Below are 17,177 nucleotides of genomic sequence, written 5' to 3' on the forward strand. Positions count from 1 at the left end.
TTATGTGTGTGTTGTGTGTCTGTGTAGTATGTGTGTGTGGTGTGTGTCATGTGTCTGTGTGTGTGTGCATGCTCATGTGCTCACATATGAAAGTTAGAGGCTGTCATCAGGTATCTCCCTCCTTGCTCTCTCCCTCATTATTTGAGACAGCATCTATTACTTAACCTGTGCTAACCAATTCTAATAAACTGCCTGACCAGCAAGCCTCAGTGATCCACTTGTGTGTGTCTCCCTAGTGCTGGAATTATAGGTATCCCTTGTACCCGGTTTTAATATTGTTGCTATACATTCAAACTGTGTGTGTGCACGCATGCATGGCCAGTGTTCCCATGGAACCACACTCCAGCCCCGTCATTAAACATTCATTGTTTATATCTCTTGCATATGTGTGTGGGTGCTGGCAGGGGTCAGAAGAGGGTGGCAGATCCCCTGGAGCTGGAGTGACAGGCAGTCCTGAAATCCCCAATGTCGGGGCTGAGATCTGAACGCGAGTCCTCTGCAAGAGCTGCCAGTGCTTTGCACTGCTGAGCCATCTTTCCAGCATGGTCACCGACCTTTTAAATTCCTCTAATTTGGAGAGCTCGCATCTACTCATTCTTGAGTGCGCGGGACACACACAGAAGGCCTGCTCGGCTCTCTGCAGGCCCCCTCTTCATTCTTAATCCCTTCGGCAGACACTGGGGATTCAAAGACAAATGAGACTCGGTTGGATGCAAAATGTTCTGATGCTATTTTTAGGGGATGCTTTCTGTTCAGAATCCTGCATCAAGGTGGGCAGAGCTGAAAGAAAAGCCTCTCACAGTTGCCTTCTGAAGGCCCAGCATGCACTGCAGGAGATGGGATGGGTGGGCAGATGGGCATCAGACTCCAGATCCTGTCTTAGCAACTGTGAGGCTTTGAGTCTTTCTTTGCAGGTTGTATTTTCTGTTTCTGGGCCCAGGGATTGTCTGGGAGGGCACAGTTTTATAAAGCAAGTAAATACATGTTGAAGAAGTGGACACCGCCAGCAGGCCTTTCAGCGTCCTGCTCTGTGAGCAGAGAGGGAGCCAAGGAAATAGAGGACACCATGTCTGTCAATGACTCACACTTGAGTCCAGGACCCACAGAGAGGTCTAGATCGGAAGCAACGGGACAGTGCTCTTACAGACTGTGAAAAACTGAGTGTCATCTGGGGCTGACTTCACTTGGAGGCCTAGTTGACTGCTTGGCTCTGGACTTTTGGAAAGGGTGACCTGACATTGTCCTCACTCAGAAACTCTGATGGGCAGTCACATGGAACTCATCCCCACATAATGGTAACGAGGCAGACAGCATCTGTGCGAGGATATGAAGGACTCATGGGGATGATGACCCTATGAGCAGACCATCTATGTAAGAATAAAACATGTTGATTTTGAAACCGCATAAAGAATGGGGCCATGGGGTGTGGGGAGAGGTGAAAGCAGAGTGTGGATATAAAGAAAGACAGGAAGGAAAGAAAGAAGGAAGGAAGGAAGGAGGGAAGGGAAGGAGGGAGGGCGGGAGGGAAGGAGGGAGGGAAGGAGGAAGGAAGGAAGGAAAGTTGGATTTCAAGCATAGCTCAGTTGGTAAAGTACTTGTCTGCAACCATGAAGACATGAGTTTGACCCCCAAACCCAAGAAACAATGTTACATGTTATGGCACATGCTTATAATTGCAGTATTGGGGAAGTAGAGGCAGGCAGATTTCTGGGGTTGCCTGGCCAGCCAGAATAGCCATATCAGAAGGTTCCAGGTAAGAATAAGAGTCTCTGTCTCAAGCAAACAAGGTGTTCGGCTCCTGAGAAATGACATCTGAATAACATCTGAGGTTGAACTCTGGCCTCCATACCCCTTAGCCCCATCCCCAGCATATGTACATGCACCTCTCCAAACACACACACACATACACACACACACACACACACACACACACACACACACACACACACACACACACACGGTGAAAAAGGAAAGACCTTGCTATCATACACAGCTGAATGGCAGGTGTGCTGGCTCCAGGCTGATGGCAGCATGTGGCCAGCCATGGGTCAAAGGTGGCCATGTGGGAATCTGGAGACGGGGAGGCTGGGTACTCACATCACTTCCAGCCGTGCTGTCCGGGAGTCGCTCCCTCCCTCGGATATGATTTCACAGGTGTAGTCTCCGATGTCCCCTGACCACGTCTGGCTAATGACAAGTGACCCGTCCTTCTCCACCACAATTCTGGAGCTGCTGGATGCTGTGATGATAGCGTTGTCCTTTTTCCAAACATAGCTGTGGGCAAAGCAGAGGGTTCATCATAAAATCTACAGGAACAGGATCCCCACCCCTTTCCTGAAGGCGAGGCGCAAGCAGTTGGCTAATTGGACCACCGAGTAAAATTACTAAGTTAAACTTTTTAAAAAGAAAGTGTTTGGGGCTAGAGAGATGGCTCAGTGGTTAAAAGTATGTCCTGCCCTTCCAGACAACCCACGTTTGGTTCCCAGCACTCCAGCTAGGTGGCTCACAACCTAGAACTACAGCTATGACGATCTGACACCTTCTTCTGACCCCCCGTAAACAAAGGCACACATGTAGCACACATTCACACAGATACACGCACACAGACACATAAATAAAAATAAATCTTTTTAAAGGTGAGTTTTATAGTAAGGTGGGGACCAGGCAGATATCTGAGAGAATCTCTAAATGCTGATGGATGTTTCGGTGAGTAAAGCTGGACAGTGATGGCCACGGGGGAGCATTTAGTTGGTGTTTCCTATCATTCAAAAAGACCTGAGTTTAATTCCCAGAATCCACATGTAAAGTCTAGGGATGGTGCCACACACTAGTAACCTTAGCATCGGGGAGGCAAAACCAGGCATATCCCAGGGGCTTGCTGGTCCCCCAGGTTAACCTAACCAATGAACTCATTTTAAGTGAAAGATCCTGTCTCAAAACAAGGTAGAGGACCAGAGTAATGGCTCAAGGTCTAAAATGCTTTCTGCACAAGCACTAAGACTGGAATTCAGTTCTCCAGCACCGACACAAAAGCTGAGTGAGCATGGTAGCTCACCTGTAATCCAGGCACTCAGAGGAAAAGAAGGGACCCCCAGAGCAAGCTGGCTGGCAGACTAGCTGAATTTAGGTTTAGCAAGAGACCTTGTCTCTGTAAGTGAAGTAGAGATCCATCAGAGGCATCTATTCTGACCTCCCCATGTCTGTGCAAGTAGGTGTACACGTACCTGCACATGTATATGCCATGTACATGGGAACACACACACACACACACACACACACACACACACACACACCTGTATACAAGTGCATCATAGATGTATTCCTCCAACCCAAACACATAGATACAACAAGCAAAATTCCCAAATAGGACAATGAAGACAACTGTGAATATCTGTCCGAGCATGTGTCTGGAAGACCGGGATTCTGTGGGTCAGAGACAGACCTGTCACTTACTGAACTGAATCCACCTAGCTCTCCTGTCTCAGTAATGCTTGATTAAGATCCCCAGGAAGGCACCCCTACCTCCTGAGCAAAGCTCAGTGCATCTCATAACTGCTAAAGGCCCAGTAGGCAGGTGGGCTGTCTCTGACACTACCTTTCTTCCTCGTTCAATCTTTATGGCCATTTTGGCACATTTTTCTCTTCCAATATAGACCCAATTAAGAGCCTGTCCAGTACTAAATGTCCCTGGGCAAGGCCCTACTGACGGCTGGATTGATGAACATTCTGGTTTTCTTTATTAGAAGAATTTGATCACATTTTCAAAATGTGCCAGCCCTTGCTGCCCTTCATATTCACAGCACAGATTTTCATGAATTAGTCACGGGAGGTCACCCCACAACACAAGAGACAACAGGAAAGTCCACTTGAAGAGAAAGGATGTATTGCCCTGAATATCCTGGGTCCCTCCATAGTGGGGACAGCCCAAGTCCTTCACAGAAAGGGGATCTCTTCCTCTAACCACATGAAGTGCTGCAAAGGAACCATCCAAGCAGACACCTCTGAGCTCTTGGAGCAGTTTTGAAAACCATGCCCTGCTGTTTTTACAGTGATGACTGGATTTTTCTCTAGGTGTGAATGAGATCTCTGGGCAGGCCCCTCAGGATTCCCTCAGTAACCTTTAACGTTTTGCTTCCTCTTTGTTCCTTTGGTTTTTGCACTTCCTGGAATACAACAACTGTATTGTTGTTGGAGACTCTGGAGGGTCAGGTGGGGAGGGAGAAATGGATGGTTTGCACTGCACTGAAGGGGCAGAGGAGAGTCAAGTGTCTGAACTCAGTCCTCACTGTGTGCTTCAAGAGCCATCCCCTTTGCTCAGTGTGAACTCTGATTCCATCCTTGTGGCTAAGTGCAGCCTTTTAAAACTAAGGCAGGCAACAATGCTGTGGGATGTATCTCTCTGTCTCTCCATCTACCCCTCCTCCTGCTTGATTTATTTTCAGGGTTGAGTCTAGAGTTACACCTATCCCTGCTCCTTGAGACAGAGCTCACTGCTGAGGGCCACCCGTCTGCCGCCAGGCTCTTGCTTACCCGAATTGGTCTGGTTTTAGACTTTGTTTTGGTTTTGAGATGGGATCTCACTATGTAGCCCTGGATGTCCTGGAACTTGCTATGTGGACCAGGCTGACTTTCATTTCACAGAGACTCCTCTGCTTCTGCCTCCCCAGTGCTGGGATTAAAGGAGTGTGTCACCAAGCCCACTTTGATCTTGTTTTTGTTTTGAGACAATGATTCCTGTAGTGAATCATTATGTGTCTGAGGACAACTTTCCATTTCTGACCCTCCTACTTCTACCTCTGGTGTGCTAGGATTACAGGTGTGTGCCCCGATGCCCAGTGTATGCAGTCCTGGGGGAGATAGAACCCAGGGATTCACGCATGCTAGGTGAGCATTCTATAACAGCCACACACCCAGCCCAAGTGTCACAGTTATCATGAGCAGCTTCCAGTCTACGTGACGTCCCACTTGGCATTGGAGAATCTCCAAGTCTCCTGACTCCCTCCTCTTCCCGTGTTTCCCTTTTACTGCCTAGATGCCTGCATGCCTTCCTTCTCCCTACTATATAGAAAACCTGTCCTTGCAGGATAGAAAACTCCCCCTGAGCATTGCAGAGCCTCCATGTCAACACCACTGAAATCCTATTCCATCCCTCTGGATTTTTGTCTCATTAAGTATCGGCCCCTGACAAGTGCGTTTTTGCAGACAGTGTATTAGCCTTGGCAGGAAAATCACAAAAAGCTATATTGAAGCCATGGAGTAGAGCATAGCCCACTGTAAATAATACATAAGTCTGGAACGGAAGATGGATTCCTGTGATTAATGATGGAGCTCGCCACTGGGAGACGCCATCATCAGAGGTCTGCTGCTAAAATCAAAGGCCTCCCAAACTCTCCCTTCTCATCTCGACTTTTCCCTCATTAACCCAAGGAATCCTAACCAGTCCTAAAGAATGAGAACAGAGTGAGCAACCGGAGAGAGGTCCGAGGGTCGTGGGTAGCTCCGCAGCGCAGGGTGGCCGTCGTCCCCTTAATCACCACACGGTCTTCTGGAGGGTGAACGATGGACGTTCGATCTGAAACAACACAAGTCACAGTCGGATGAAGTCAGCAGTGTGGGAGCCTGTGCCCCCGGGGATAATGAATTGGTCGTCTGACATCAAAGCCTCCAAATTCTCTCTCATCTTGGCAAAAATTGGTGTAAACGGAAACGCTCAGCGATGTTCAGGAGATGGGAAAACAAGCCTTTCTGTGTGGCAGCAGTCAGTTCATATAACAAATCCTAAGTCATCCCTGATCTCTGAACTCCCCAGAACAGAGAGACAAAGACCGTGTGTAACGTTTAGAGTCTGAGTGTCTCTCTCTGTGCTTTGTGGATGTGTGAGGACCAGGGCTTGCTCCTCTGAAACTGACTACCTTGTGTTTCTGATAGGGTCTCTCACTGGCCTGGAAGTCACTAAGTAGGGTAGGCTTGCTGGCCAGTGAGCTCCCAAGATCTACCTGCCTGTCTCTCCCCATCACAGGATGAGACAGGTATGGGCTGTCACTCCCAGCTCTTCTATGTGGGCTCTGAGGGTCAATCTCAGGCCCTCAAGCTTGCAGTTAAGCACTGGCCTGTCTGAGCAGTCTCTCCAGCCTAGAGTCTGGATTCTTAAAGCAGGAGTGGAGATGGAGGCTGAGACAGGAAGATCACAAAATCAAGGCCAACGTGGCCTACAGAGTAAGTTCATGCCCTGCAAATTACCAGCTAAGTTTAAGAGCAGCTTAGGAAACATTATGAGACCCTGTTTCAGAAGAAAAGGTAAAAGAGAGGGCTGGGGATGTGGCTCGGTGGTGGAAGTCCAGGTTTAATCCCTGGTGTTGTAAATGAACACATAAGTAAATAAATAGCAGATAAATAAAATCTATATTCTTTGCTAAGATAATTACTGTCTGAAAATTTTCTAGTGTCCACACGGCATCCTGTGACTTTGGAAGTTGCTGGTTGATTTAATCAAGAGAGCGAACCTGTGATGCTGTCGTCGATCCTAATACTTGAGAGCGAGCATGGATGCCTAGACCCACTGTGAGTTGCCCAGGACCACACTGCTGGTGAGAGACAGGACCTATCGGCTGTCCCACATCTGAGGACCCCAGAACCCACAGCTGCTGCTGCAGGTGCCAGCTTCTCCACAGTCAGCCACACACAAGCCAGGGGACACCACTCTAGTACCACACACAGAGCTAGAACTTGTGAGTCCCAGGGTTTCCCAGATCCAGCATAGTGACCTGCCAGCTGTGTATCAGGAAAAGTTCCTGAGTCTTACAGTCTTTGCCTATGAGAGGGCACGTGACTATTCCGAACAGCTAGACTGAGAAACCTGGGTAAGTCTACTGGGCACTGAGCTGATTTAGTGTCACTTAGCATGAGCCTAACTTTGACTCTCAACAGATCCACAGAAGCTTCTGGAGCATGATCTACGGAGAGTCAGACCTCATTTTTTCCTTTTCCACAAGCTTGTGAATGTGAAGCTAATGTTTTCCCATGCATCAGACCTGCTTGACTCCCACCTCCAAACAGAATGAAACCTCCTTTTTAGTGCTTCATCAATATCGTAGGCATTTAAATAAGCTTTAAAAAAACCTCTTGATGTTTTGAAAATAGCTAATAAAATATTTTTAAAGGGTTATTTGGGGCTGGAGATGGCTCAGTGATTAAGCATGCATATTGGTCTTGCAGAGGACTGAGTTCAGTTCCCAGCACCCAAGTGAGCTGCCCGTAATTCCAGCTTCAGAGAACTGAAAGCTCTCTTCTGGCTTCTGTGGGACACCTACACTCATGTACATATCCTCTACCCACAACCCCTAGGCATACATATAATTGAAAAAAATATTTCAAAATCCATTAAAAGGCTTATTTATCAAAATGTACAGTGATGGTATGAGAAAACATGCCAAATTTGAGTGGAAGTGGTGTGTGTGTGCATTCAGCAGGGTCGTATGTGTGTGTGTGTGTGTGTGTGTGCGCGCGCACACCTGTGTGCATGTGAGTATGCGTGTCTTTAGAACCCACTGCATCTTCACATATTGAGTGAGTTTGAACTTTCTCTTTCACCAGAAACCCTTACAGAGACTGTAGTGTGCACTGGCTTCTTCCGTGTGAAGAAGGAGCTGTTAGTAAGGTGGACTGGTGTAACGAGAGGAAAGCGCACTTATGCACTAGAGGCAGGGGACGTTTGGTGTTCGGATCGTCACGTTACAGAAAGCAATTCTTTCTGCACTTCAAGAACCAGTGACCTACAACTGAGGCTGGTGGAAGCTGGAGGAACAAAGGCTGTTTGCTTCTACTACAAAGAAACATCTTTGTTTAACGTAGTTGCATAGTAGATGGTATAGAAAAAAGATGTGTTCTGTTGTGTGTGCACACATGTTCCTGTGTGTTTGTGCACATGAGCACATGCATGTGTATGTGTGCATGTGGAGGCCATTTATTTCACAAGACAGAGTCTCTTGCTCTACCTGTAGATACCCAGAGATGTACAAGATGAAACTGGCTGCCCAGTGAGCCCCCGGTATCCTCCTGTCTTTGTTTCTATGGCACTGGGGTCACGAGTATGTCCCTGATTTTATGTGGGTGATCACACTCATCATTGCAGACCAAGTATCTTATTGATGGAGCAATCTCCTTAGACTTCTAAATACTTTCGTTAGGATATCAATGATTAATTCAATTTTCTTAGAAAATTAATCAAAACATTACTTTAGCTATTCCAGCCAACCGGGTATAATAAGTCTACTGACTTTAAAAAGTCGATCTGTTACGGCTCTTGAAATAGCCCCAGTGAATCTCTGGATACGTCTCCTAATTATTCTCTCAGAAACAGAAAATTTAATTACTCAACAGATTTCTATAAATTAGTGGTAAAAATAATCACTATCTTTGGATTAAGTGAGAAAATCTAAGGGGGGGTATTGATATCCCTGGGACCCAGATCATGCAGAGCCGAGAGTGGGATTCACGGAGATTCTTAGAGAATGGTGCTTACTCCACACGGTGAGCATGGCGGAGGCGTTCACGGAGGCCTCCGTGTTGGCTGCATAGCAGGTGTAGTTGCCAGCATCCTGGATGAAGACGGGGGCTATCCTCAGCCCCCCGGATTCCAGCAGCATGAACCTAGGAATTCGGACAGAGCCACTGGCTAGAATGTGGTCCCCTGAAGAGCAGAAGAGAGGAACATTAGAGGCACAGCCTCTGGCAGGGAAGGCGAGGGAGGGCGGCGTCTGGGAGGAGACTAGGCCACACAACGGGAGCATCCTGGGTGCAAGCTAGCTGAAGCCGTTTTCCCATCATCACCGAGGATCACAAACACCAGGAACATGCTCGCTGCTTCGCACTGTGAGATTCTGTTAAACAGATTCTGATCTGAGTATGGGATCCTGGCCTTTGAGTGTCTGCGTCTCCTGTGTACCTCACATCCAGGGCTTACTATCTTCAGGACCCCAGTGGGCAGACGGCCGTCGCCGAGGGCTCATGTAGGGAACAGCCATATTTACACATTTATTACTATCTCACTGACCTTGCTTATTTAAAACAAATTATGTGTGTGCACGGCATTGGTTCTCAACCTTCCTAATGCTGTGACCCTTTAATACAGTTTATCCTGTTGTGGTGACCCTCCCCCCTCCCCCGACTATAAATTTATTTTTGTTGCTACTTCACAACTGTGATTTTGTTACTGTTATAGATCAGAAAGTAAAGATCTGTTTTCCGTTGGCTCTAGGCTCCTATAGAAGGATCATTTGATTACTCACAGGAGTCACGACACACAGTTTGAGAACCACTGGTGCGTGGGTTGCATGTGTATGTTCGTGCATGTGCATATGCACATGTGTAGATGCACAGGCTGACATGTAAATGGTGTGCATACATGTAGAGGCTGTCCTTTTCCTTTCTGAGACAAGGTTTACGACTGAGAACTGGAGCTCACAGACTGGACTAGATGTCTGGCTATCAAGACCCTAGGATCTCCTGTGTCTGCCTTGCCTGTTCCAGCTTTGCACAGATACAACCAGTACACAGGGGTGCTGGGGACTGAACTCATGTCTTCATGCTTATGTCTTAAACACTTTACAGACTGAAGCATTTCTCCAGTCCCCAAGTTTTCTAGAAGCCTGTGTTCACCTGTCTCACTCACACTGCACCCTGACATCTAGATCCTGTCAGACGTAGTCAATAAATGTTACACAGTCTTCCCTGAGTGACTGAGAAGGGAGAAAATGCTGCCAACATTCCAGTGTTTTCCACAGCAGCCATGCTGCTGCAGAGCCACCTGCCTCTCTTCCATGTGATGGCAGGTTTGGGAGCCCCGGACACCTCACACCTCAGGACAGCCGTCATCCCGTCAGTAACCGTAGTGTCCACTGGACGCTGGGTGAAGGCAGGAGCAATATCTGTGGGGGGAGGGGGGAAGCAACAGTGAGCTGTGGCACCAAGAACTTACATGACCAATCAGAGGGAAGGATACTATGTCAAACCAGAACATGCAGGACCAATCAGAGGGAAGGATACTATGTCAAGCCCAGTCATTCTGGAGTCATTCTGGAGTGGCTCCAACCCTGTGCTATTGATTCCCAGGAGTCACCTGTCATTGTTTAGTGTCTATAGGGAAGTAGAAGGTCCCATGTGACGTTCCGGGGGCCCAGGAAGCACATTTATCAACAGAAACCAACTGTCTTTGTCCTTTAGGTGACAGACTGTGTCAACTACAGGATGACGTATCCACACTTCCCAGGAGCATTCTGAAAGCTGAAATACATGTTTATGGACTCCTGTTCCATGCTCTGTCTTCTTTTTATTCATGGGGACAGGTAGGCAGTGTGAGGGCCCCACAATCCTGCGTAAAGGGAATAGGGCAGGGGCATGCTGGGATAAAATGCAGCTGGTGTATCAGTGTTTTCCAGACTAGGCACCTGCCTCTGTTCTACAAGATAGAAGTTGTTGTTGATCCAGATACCCTCCCACACACTCCTCTAGCCTCCTGTGCAGGCTATGTATTCTGTGCTATGTAGCTGTGACATAGACTATGCACCTTAAAGTCTACAACATCTATTACCAGACCCTTCAAAGAAAACAAACAAACAAACAAACAAACACAGAAACAACTCCAAACTATCTGGTCACCTCTGCCTCAGAACACCCTGGCCACAGTGGGAAGGTAGATTTTAAATAATTCTAATGAATGCAAATTCAGTTTCTGGTGTCAAAACCCAATATTATTTCCACTGCTTAGAGCAAGATTGGTTTCTAGTGCTCTGGTGTGGAGGACAAATGTAACTTCTGGCAAGGGGGTCAAGGACAGTAACCTTCCAGTTTTACTAAAATATACACATGCATTTCAGGAACTTGGTCATCTCGTCACAAGCTACAGGGAGCCACCAGTGCCATACACACACACACACACACACACACACACACACACACACACACACACACAGGTGTGCGCATGGCCACACTCCCCAGTGGCGCTCACATCTGCAATATCAGCACTTTGCCTCTCAAAGGGCAAACTTGAAAGGTGCAATTCTGTAACTGCTAAATTCCATTTCATTTCAGAAGAACAATGTTACAGCTGTGGGAGATTAGAAAGAAAACCCGCAGATACAGTGAGAACCTGTACTTTTTATTTTATTTTTTCAAAGACAGGGTGCCATGGTATTTCTGCTAATGGGATAATAAAAGGAGCCCACAAAAGAACCATAATTGTTCAATAAAACTAAAGTAGAGAATGAAATTTTTTTAATGGAGAAAAAAAAAAGATCAAAAGGAAAAGATTAGTAGTACACTATATGCTCAATAGTCTTTCTGATTCTGTCCAGAAGGGGAGAAAATGGAAATATTTTTCTACTTGTCTAAAAAGGGAGGCATTTTTTTGTTTTTTGTTTTTTACAACTCAACCTCACAGAGCAAGGTACGCCTAGAGGATAGCTCTCCTTAGCTCACCACTCATCCATCACAGGGCCCTGTCCTTTTACCTGACAGGAGCTAACAGGATGTTATCACTCTGTGTCTGGGCAGAGGGGGCAGCTCTGTCTGACCCGAAGGCTGGCCATACTGTTACTTACTGGTCACATCCAGGTAGGTGTGAGTCTGGATCTCTCCTCCTTCATTATTGGCAAAGCATTGAAAGATTCCAGAATCTTCTGGACTCAACTTCTGAATGTGCAGGCCTCCGCTGGGGAGAACTCTATACCTAGGGTTCTGGAGCTTGCTGAGGGGGACAGCATCTTTGTACCACTGGAGGGTGGGAAGAGGAACCCCTGGATGGGAACAAAGAGAAACATGGCACTCCAGGAACACTCTGTAGGGGGTAAAGATTAAATGTCTTCCAAGGCAACCTTCTTGTACCACATCCCATCTACTGAGGACATGTCCCTCATTTTATGTGAAGAACCTCACACTGGGAGGTCTGAACAGGAAGAAGGAATAAGCGGGGGCCAGGGGTCCTCCTCACTCTCACCTTAGGGCCCTAGGTTTTTACTCATTTAGAAAGATTTCAACTGTAACTGTCCTTGAATTTAGGACAGGCCTGTCTTCCATGGTAGGCATTAAGACAGGCTTACATAACCTAAGGGGACAACAGCAGTTCAGTGTCTGGGGCAAACCAGTCTTGAGTAGGGAACATTTAGGCCTTCCACTCAAACCTTCCGTGAAGAGCTGGGGAAAGACAGCTTCCTGAGGAATATCTCTGACCTTCCTTAAGTCCAAGAGGACCATGCCCACCCAGAAAGGGAGAACTAGGTGTGCAAGAGGCACCATAGAGAACCAGTCCAAATCCATATGACACAACAAACTCCAGGAATGCAGTGGGCACGGGAATTTGAGGAGACACAAAGAAAGTTCTAGAGTTTAGGTGCTTTTGTTCCTCAGTTTCCTTAGATAAAAATGATTTTTTTTTTGTTGGTTCTGAGACAAATCTTGCTACATAGCCAGGCTGGCCTTCTTGCTTCTGCCTCCTAAGTACTGGGATTACAGGCACGTGCCTCCAGGCCTGGCATTATAAATGGATTAAAGCTTTAAAGAGTACATTTTGCCAGGATTCTATCAGGCTTACTCAGACCCCTGACTCAGTCTCCGTGTATGTGGGTGTAGACGGCCCATTTGAATGAATAGAGCTAATGTCAGGAGCATTGCCAGATGATGTGTTCTCGGGCAGTCCTTTCCCTTAATTACGTTTCCTGTCACCTCTCATTAAATCAGGACAAGTTTTTAAAATCCATTTCAAGGTAAAAGCATATGCAATTCATGTAAAACCTCATAATGGCAATTACATGATGTAGCTCTCACGGGGTACCCCTCTACCTCCCCACCTCCCATGCTGTTTGTTTCATCGCCAGAGATAAAGGAAAGCTGTAAATCACATGACGGCAGAGCAACATAGGGAAGCCCCGTTCAATACACATTTACAAGTCTGTGCTTAACAGTTTACCCTGCAGGAATTACGTGAAGAAGAGAGCCTTCTCCTGTCAGAGGGGGAATGTTGAGATTGTCATGTATTTGAAAAAGAATAGTTTCTACACTGGAGGGTGGGCGTGATCCCATTAGGGACAATTTAATGCGGGGAACCGCAAGAACCACAGTGGTAGAGCATGTAGGGGAGAATGCACCCATTTCTAATGTACAAACTTTACATAGCTTCTCATCCTCAGAGCTACATTTTAGAGGCCACCTAACTAGGTGGAAGAGGACAAGGCCACCACAGTATGAAGTATCTCCACTCAGCGTCTGTTCTACCCCGTCCTGTCCTGCTCTATGGCTGCACTAATATATCTGTGCCTGAGAACAGAAACACGGCATGCTTAGAACATGACCATGATGTGGGGACCAGAGTCCACAAGTTCCAATGTAAATAAACCACTGGAAGGGTCAGAGGTGACTGTATTTCCCAAGAGCTGTTGGGAGCCCACAGCTCCCATTTCCAAACTGAAGGGTGGGGTTGGTTGAGTCCAGGGAGGTGACTCTGCTCTTAGACCTAGGCACTAGCTCTCAGGGGTAGCTAGGTGTCATGGCAGGAGCATGTGCTGAGGCCACATAGCCATGGACTGGGTTTTGGACTTCTGCTGCATTGCTGAATGGTCCCAGTATTTGGTCAGCAGCTTGTACATGCCAGACACTTGGTGACAATTTTCCAATATGTAACTTGTTTCATCTTGGAGGCTCTGAGCATAATACTTAACTGTGCTTTCTCTGATGAAAGATTTCAACTGTGTATAGAGATAACATCTCTCTTGTGAAACTGGAACACTCACTAAACTGGTAGTGAGAGAAATATGTCAGTCTGGTCCATTTTTCAGTGTGAGGTGCCTTTAAGGCTCAGAGAGCCAGAGACAAGCAGGAGGCATGGACCCTCTGTCTTCCCTAGCTATCTGCTGCTATCTGCTTGTCCAGGTGCTCCCAGTTCATGCTTGGGTAGAAAAGTCACCGGCAGTCAGCCACAGCTCAGAAAGGAGGGAGTCTCCAGCCCCAGGACATCCATTAGATAAAAGCTTTTTATCCTGAACCAATTGGATGGGGAATTTAGGACACTTTTTTTTTTTCCTGCCTTTTCTATAGGCTGATGCCAGACTTTGCAAGGTTGTAAAATAAACTGTTTCACATTCGATACTCTGGGTCTCCAGCACTCTCACTACGAAGTGGGGTCACTGTTTCTCACAAAGCAAAGCTTCCCTTCCAGCATTTAGTGAGAGGAGGAAAACCATTTTTATGATGCCAGACTTAAACGACAGGAAAGGGGCCTTTTCATCTACACATGTCTTGGTAACAGATTGCCTTATAAAGCCGTGTGTGTGCATGTGTGTGCGTGTGTGTGCGTGTACACGGTGGGTGGGGCAGCATTATGTAACTCTCTGTGAAACCATATGATAAAGTGCATGGACAGGGTAACGGGTTCAGTGAGCCGTGGGGTGTGTGTGGGGGCACAATGACTTGTGGAGCATGAGAGCTGCCCCAGAGCTAAAAGGGCAGGAAAGTAGGAAAAGTTCCTGTTTGATGTCATTAAGAACGGGCCCTGGGGTATAGCTTAGTCCAAAGAATGCTTGCCTAGCATGTACAAGCCCCAAGTTCCATTCCCAGTACTGCATAAACCATGTGTGGTAGCTCACACCTCTAATCCCAGCACTCAGAGGTAGATTCGGGCAGCTCAAAGACGTGCTCAAGGCCAGTCTTGGCTCCACTACATAGCAAGTTTGAGGCCAGCCTGGGTTCCATGAGATCCTGTCCTTAAAAGTTAATTAATTAATTAACTAATTAATAACAAAAGAATTCATCCTTGAAGATGGACGGATGGATGTGGTACCCAGCCCTTATCATCTGGTGGATGAAGATTGGTGTCCTGAGAGCCATGGTCTTAGACTCACATACTCTGAGGAACCCAGACCCTGAGGGGAGTCACAGGGTCTTCTGAGTCCTCTGTCTCTTGGGCAGACAAGGGGTAAGAGCTTCCTTCATCTCTTCCTCCCCTTGAGGGTAAGTAGATATTATGTCTTGCCACCCACCCCTGGGCTGTGCTACAGACAAACAAAGAAGCAGGATCTTCACAATGGTGACTTCCTTCAGCAAGGTCACAGGCTGGTTACTGAGCCCCAATATTCCCAACTTCATGCTCCCTGGTCCCCTAGATGGACTTAAAGATTGCTCTGGATGGTCACGGTCATTGACTACGGGTCCCTATGTGGGACTTCCCATACTCACCCATGGCTCGACACGGGATGTCCACGGTTTCTTCGACTTCCCCTAAAATCCGACTCTCTGGCTCAGCAGTGAAATATGGTGGCTCTTTAAACCAGAAGAAAACAGTCCCTTAAGTAAAGGTATGCTGTAGCCTGAATGTGAAACATCCTCTATAGGTGCACCAGTGTGTGTGCACTCTTGTTCCCAGAGGGTGGCACTGTGGAGGAAGGCTGTGGAACTTTTCAGAGGGAGGAAGTGAGCATCTGGGGATAAGCCTTGAGGCTTTGTAGCTAGACCCCCACTTTCTGTTGACTCTCTGCCTCCAGAGTGAGGACGCACAATCCTGCCACATGGCTTCCCCATCATAATGGACATCATTCTTTCTGCTGGAACTGTGGGCAACATGCGCCCTTTCTCCCTTCAGTTCCTTTTGTCCCAAGTTTAATCACAGCAGTGAGAAAGTAACTAACACAAGAAGGATGAAGGATGTCAAGGACCACCATGCACTCTCTCTCTCTCTCTCTCTCTCTCTCTCTCTCACACACACACACACACACACACACACTCGCTTGCTCTCTCCCCCTGTGGTATTTGTGTGTATGGATGTGTGTGTATGTGTGTATATGCACATGTGTGTATGCACGTGTGTGTGTATCTGTGGGTGTGTCTGTGTGGGTGTGTCTCTGTGTGTATGTCTCTCTGTGTGTCTGTGTGTGTGTGTGTGCATGTGTTTGTGTGTATGTGTATCTGTGTGTGTCTGTGTGTGTATATGCACATGTGTGTATGTGTTTGTGTGTATCTGTGTGTGTCTGTGTGTGTATATGCACATGTGTGTGTGTGTATCTGTGTGTGTCTGTGTGTGTAGGCCAGAGGTCACTGTCAAGTATCTTCAATCATTTACTTTATTTTTTGAGACAGCATCTATCACAGAATCTGAAGCTCAGCAATTTAGCTAGATCGGAATCCTCCTGTCTCACCCTCCTCTACCCTAGCACCAAGATTACTGATGTGCATTGCCATGCCTAGCTTTTTCTCTGAGTGCCGAGGGCCTGAACTCAGGTCCTCATGTACGTGGAGCAAGTACTTTATTGACTGAGCCATCTCCGCAGTCCCCGGTCTGAGCGCTCGGGATTGTTCTACCTACATCATCATTAGTCACCATCACGCTCAAACTCAAAGTCGGGGAGCAGCAGGCAGAGGCGATTTATATTCCAAGGTTTCAGAAAGCAAATTACCACTCAGGGCGATGGCTACTTCTCAGTTTATGGGCTTGAAATCATGGAATATCTTAATTCACATTTTAGAAAGGGCATCCCAAGAGCTTCATAAAGGTATATTTACAGCACAGTACTTTATAGGCTAGTTTGTTTCCATATCTAAACTAAACACCACCCGTGAGGCATGTTGAATAGCCCTATAACAAGGGGCCAGGTCTATATCACAGAACAGCGCAGCCTATTAACTTATTTTTTTAGTCTTAGCTGTTCTCCTCCGAAACGTAAATTTAATACTTCAATGGAATGCAAAATAATAGTGGAGGGTGCAGGGGGGATGGGGGTGGGGGTGGGGATGGGGGTGGGGGAGGGCAGAGACGCTCATCTATCTTTAGCGGGGAGGGAAACTCCCAGACATTCCTATTCTCTAGCCTCCCCCTTGCGTGAGGCAGCGGAAGTGGTGGTAGCACCTGACAATGAGCTTCCTTGGAGAGTAAATTGCAACGTTTCCCCCAGTTTATTCAGCAGAATCCAGCAGAGGCCCGGCCCGGCTCAGGAGCACTAAGGCGGCAGTGATACTTCATTATCACGATGACAAAGGCTCTTGTGTTCGCATTCTGTGTGATAATTAATTTCTGGAGACATCTTCTTTTCGTTGTAATGTGTTAAATGTAGATAATAAGGCTTGATGTGTCTCCTGTATTGACTACATCTTAAGAAGAAGAAGAAGAAGAAGAAGAAGAAGAAGAAGAAGAAGAAGAA

General features: G+C 47.0%; 1 protein-coding gene across 1 annotated transcript in view; it reads right to left on the reverse strand.

The window, feature by feature from the left end:
• Sdk1 (sidekick cell adhesion molecule 1) overlaps positions 1-17,177 on the reverse strand; it is a 620,720-nt gene that overhangs the window by 248,706 nt on the left and 354,837 nt on the right. The window contains exons 7-12 of the mRNA XM_028756035.1: positions 15,223-15,306; positions 11,598-11,792; positions 9,810-9,926; positions 8,522-8,689; positions 5,470-5,572; positions 2,098-2,274 (exon numbers count right to left, since the gene is read on the reverse strand). Coding sequence (XP_028611868.1) covers positions 2,098-2,274; positions 5,470-5,572; positions 8,522-8,689; positions 9,810-9,926; positions 11,598-11,792; positions 15,223-15,306 — 844 coding nt within the window. The remainder of the gene's footprint in view (positions 1-2,097; positions 2,275-5,469; positions 5,573-8,521; positions 8,690-9,809; positions 9,927-11,597; positions 11,793-15,222; positions 15,307-17,177) is intronic.

The sequence above is a fragment of the Grammomys surdaster genome, unplaced genomic scaffold (assembly GCF_004785775.1).
Source record: "Grammomys surdaster isolate TR1022 unplaced genomic scaffold, NIH_TR_1.0 126109, whole genome shotgun sequence".
Lineage (NCBI taxonomy): Eukaryota > Metazoa > Chordata > Mammalia > Rodentia > Muridae > Grammomys > Grammomys surdaster.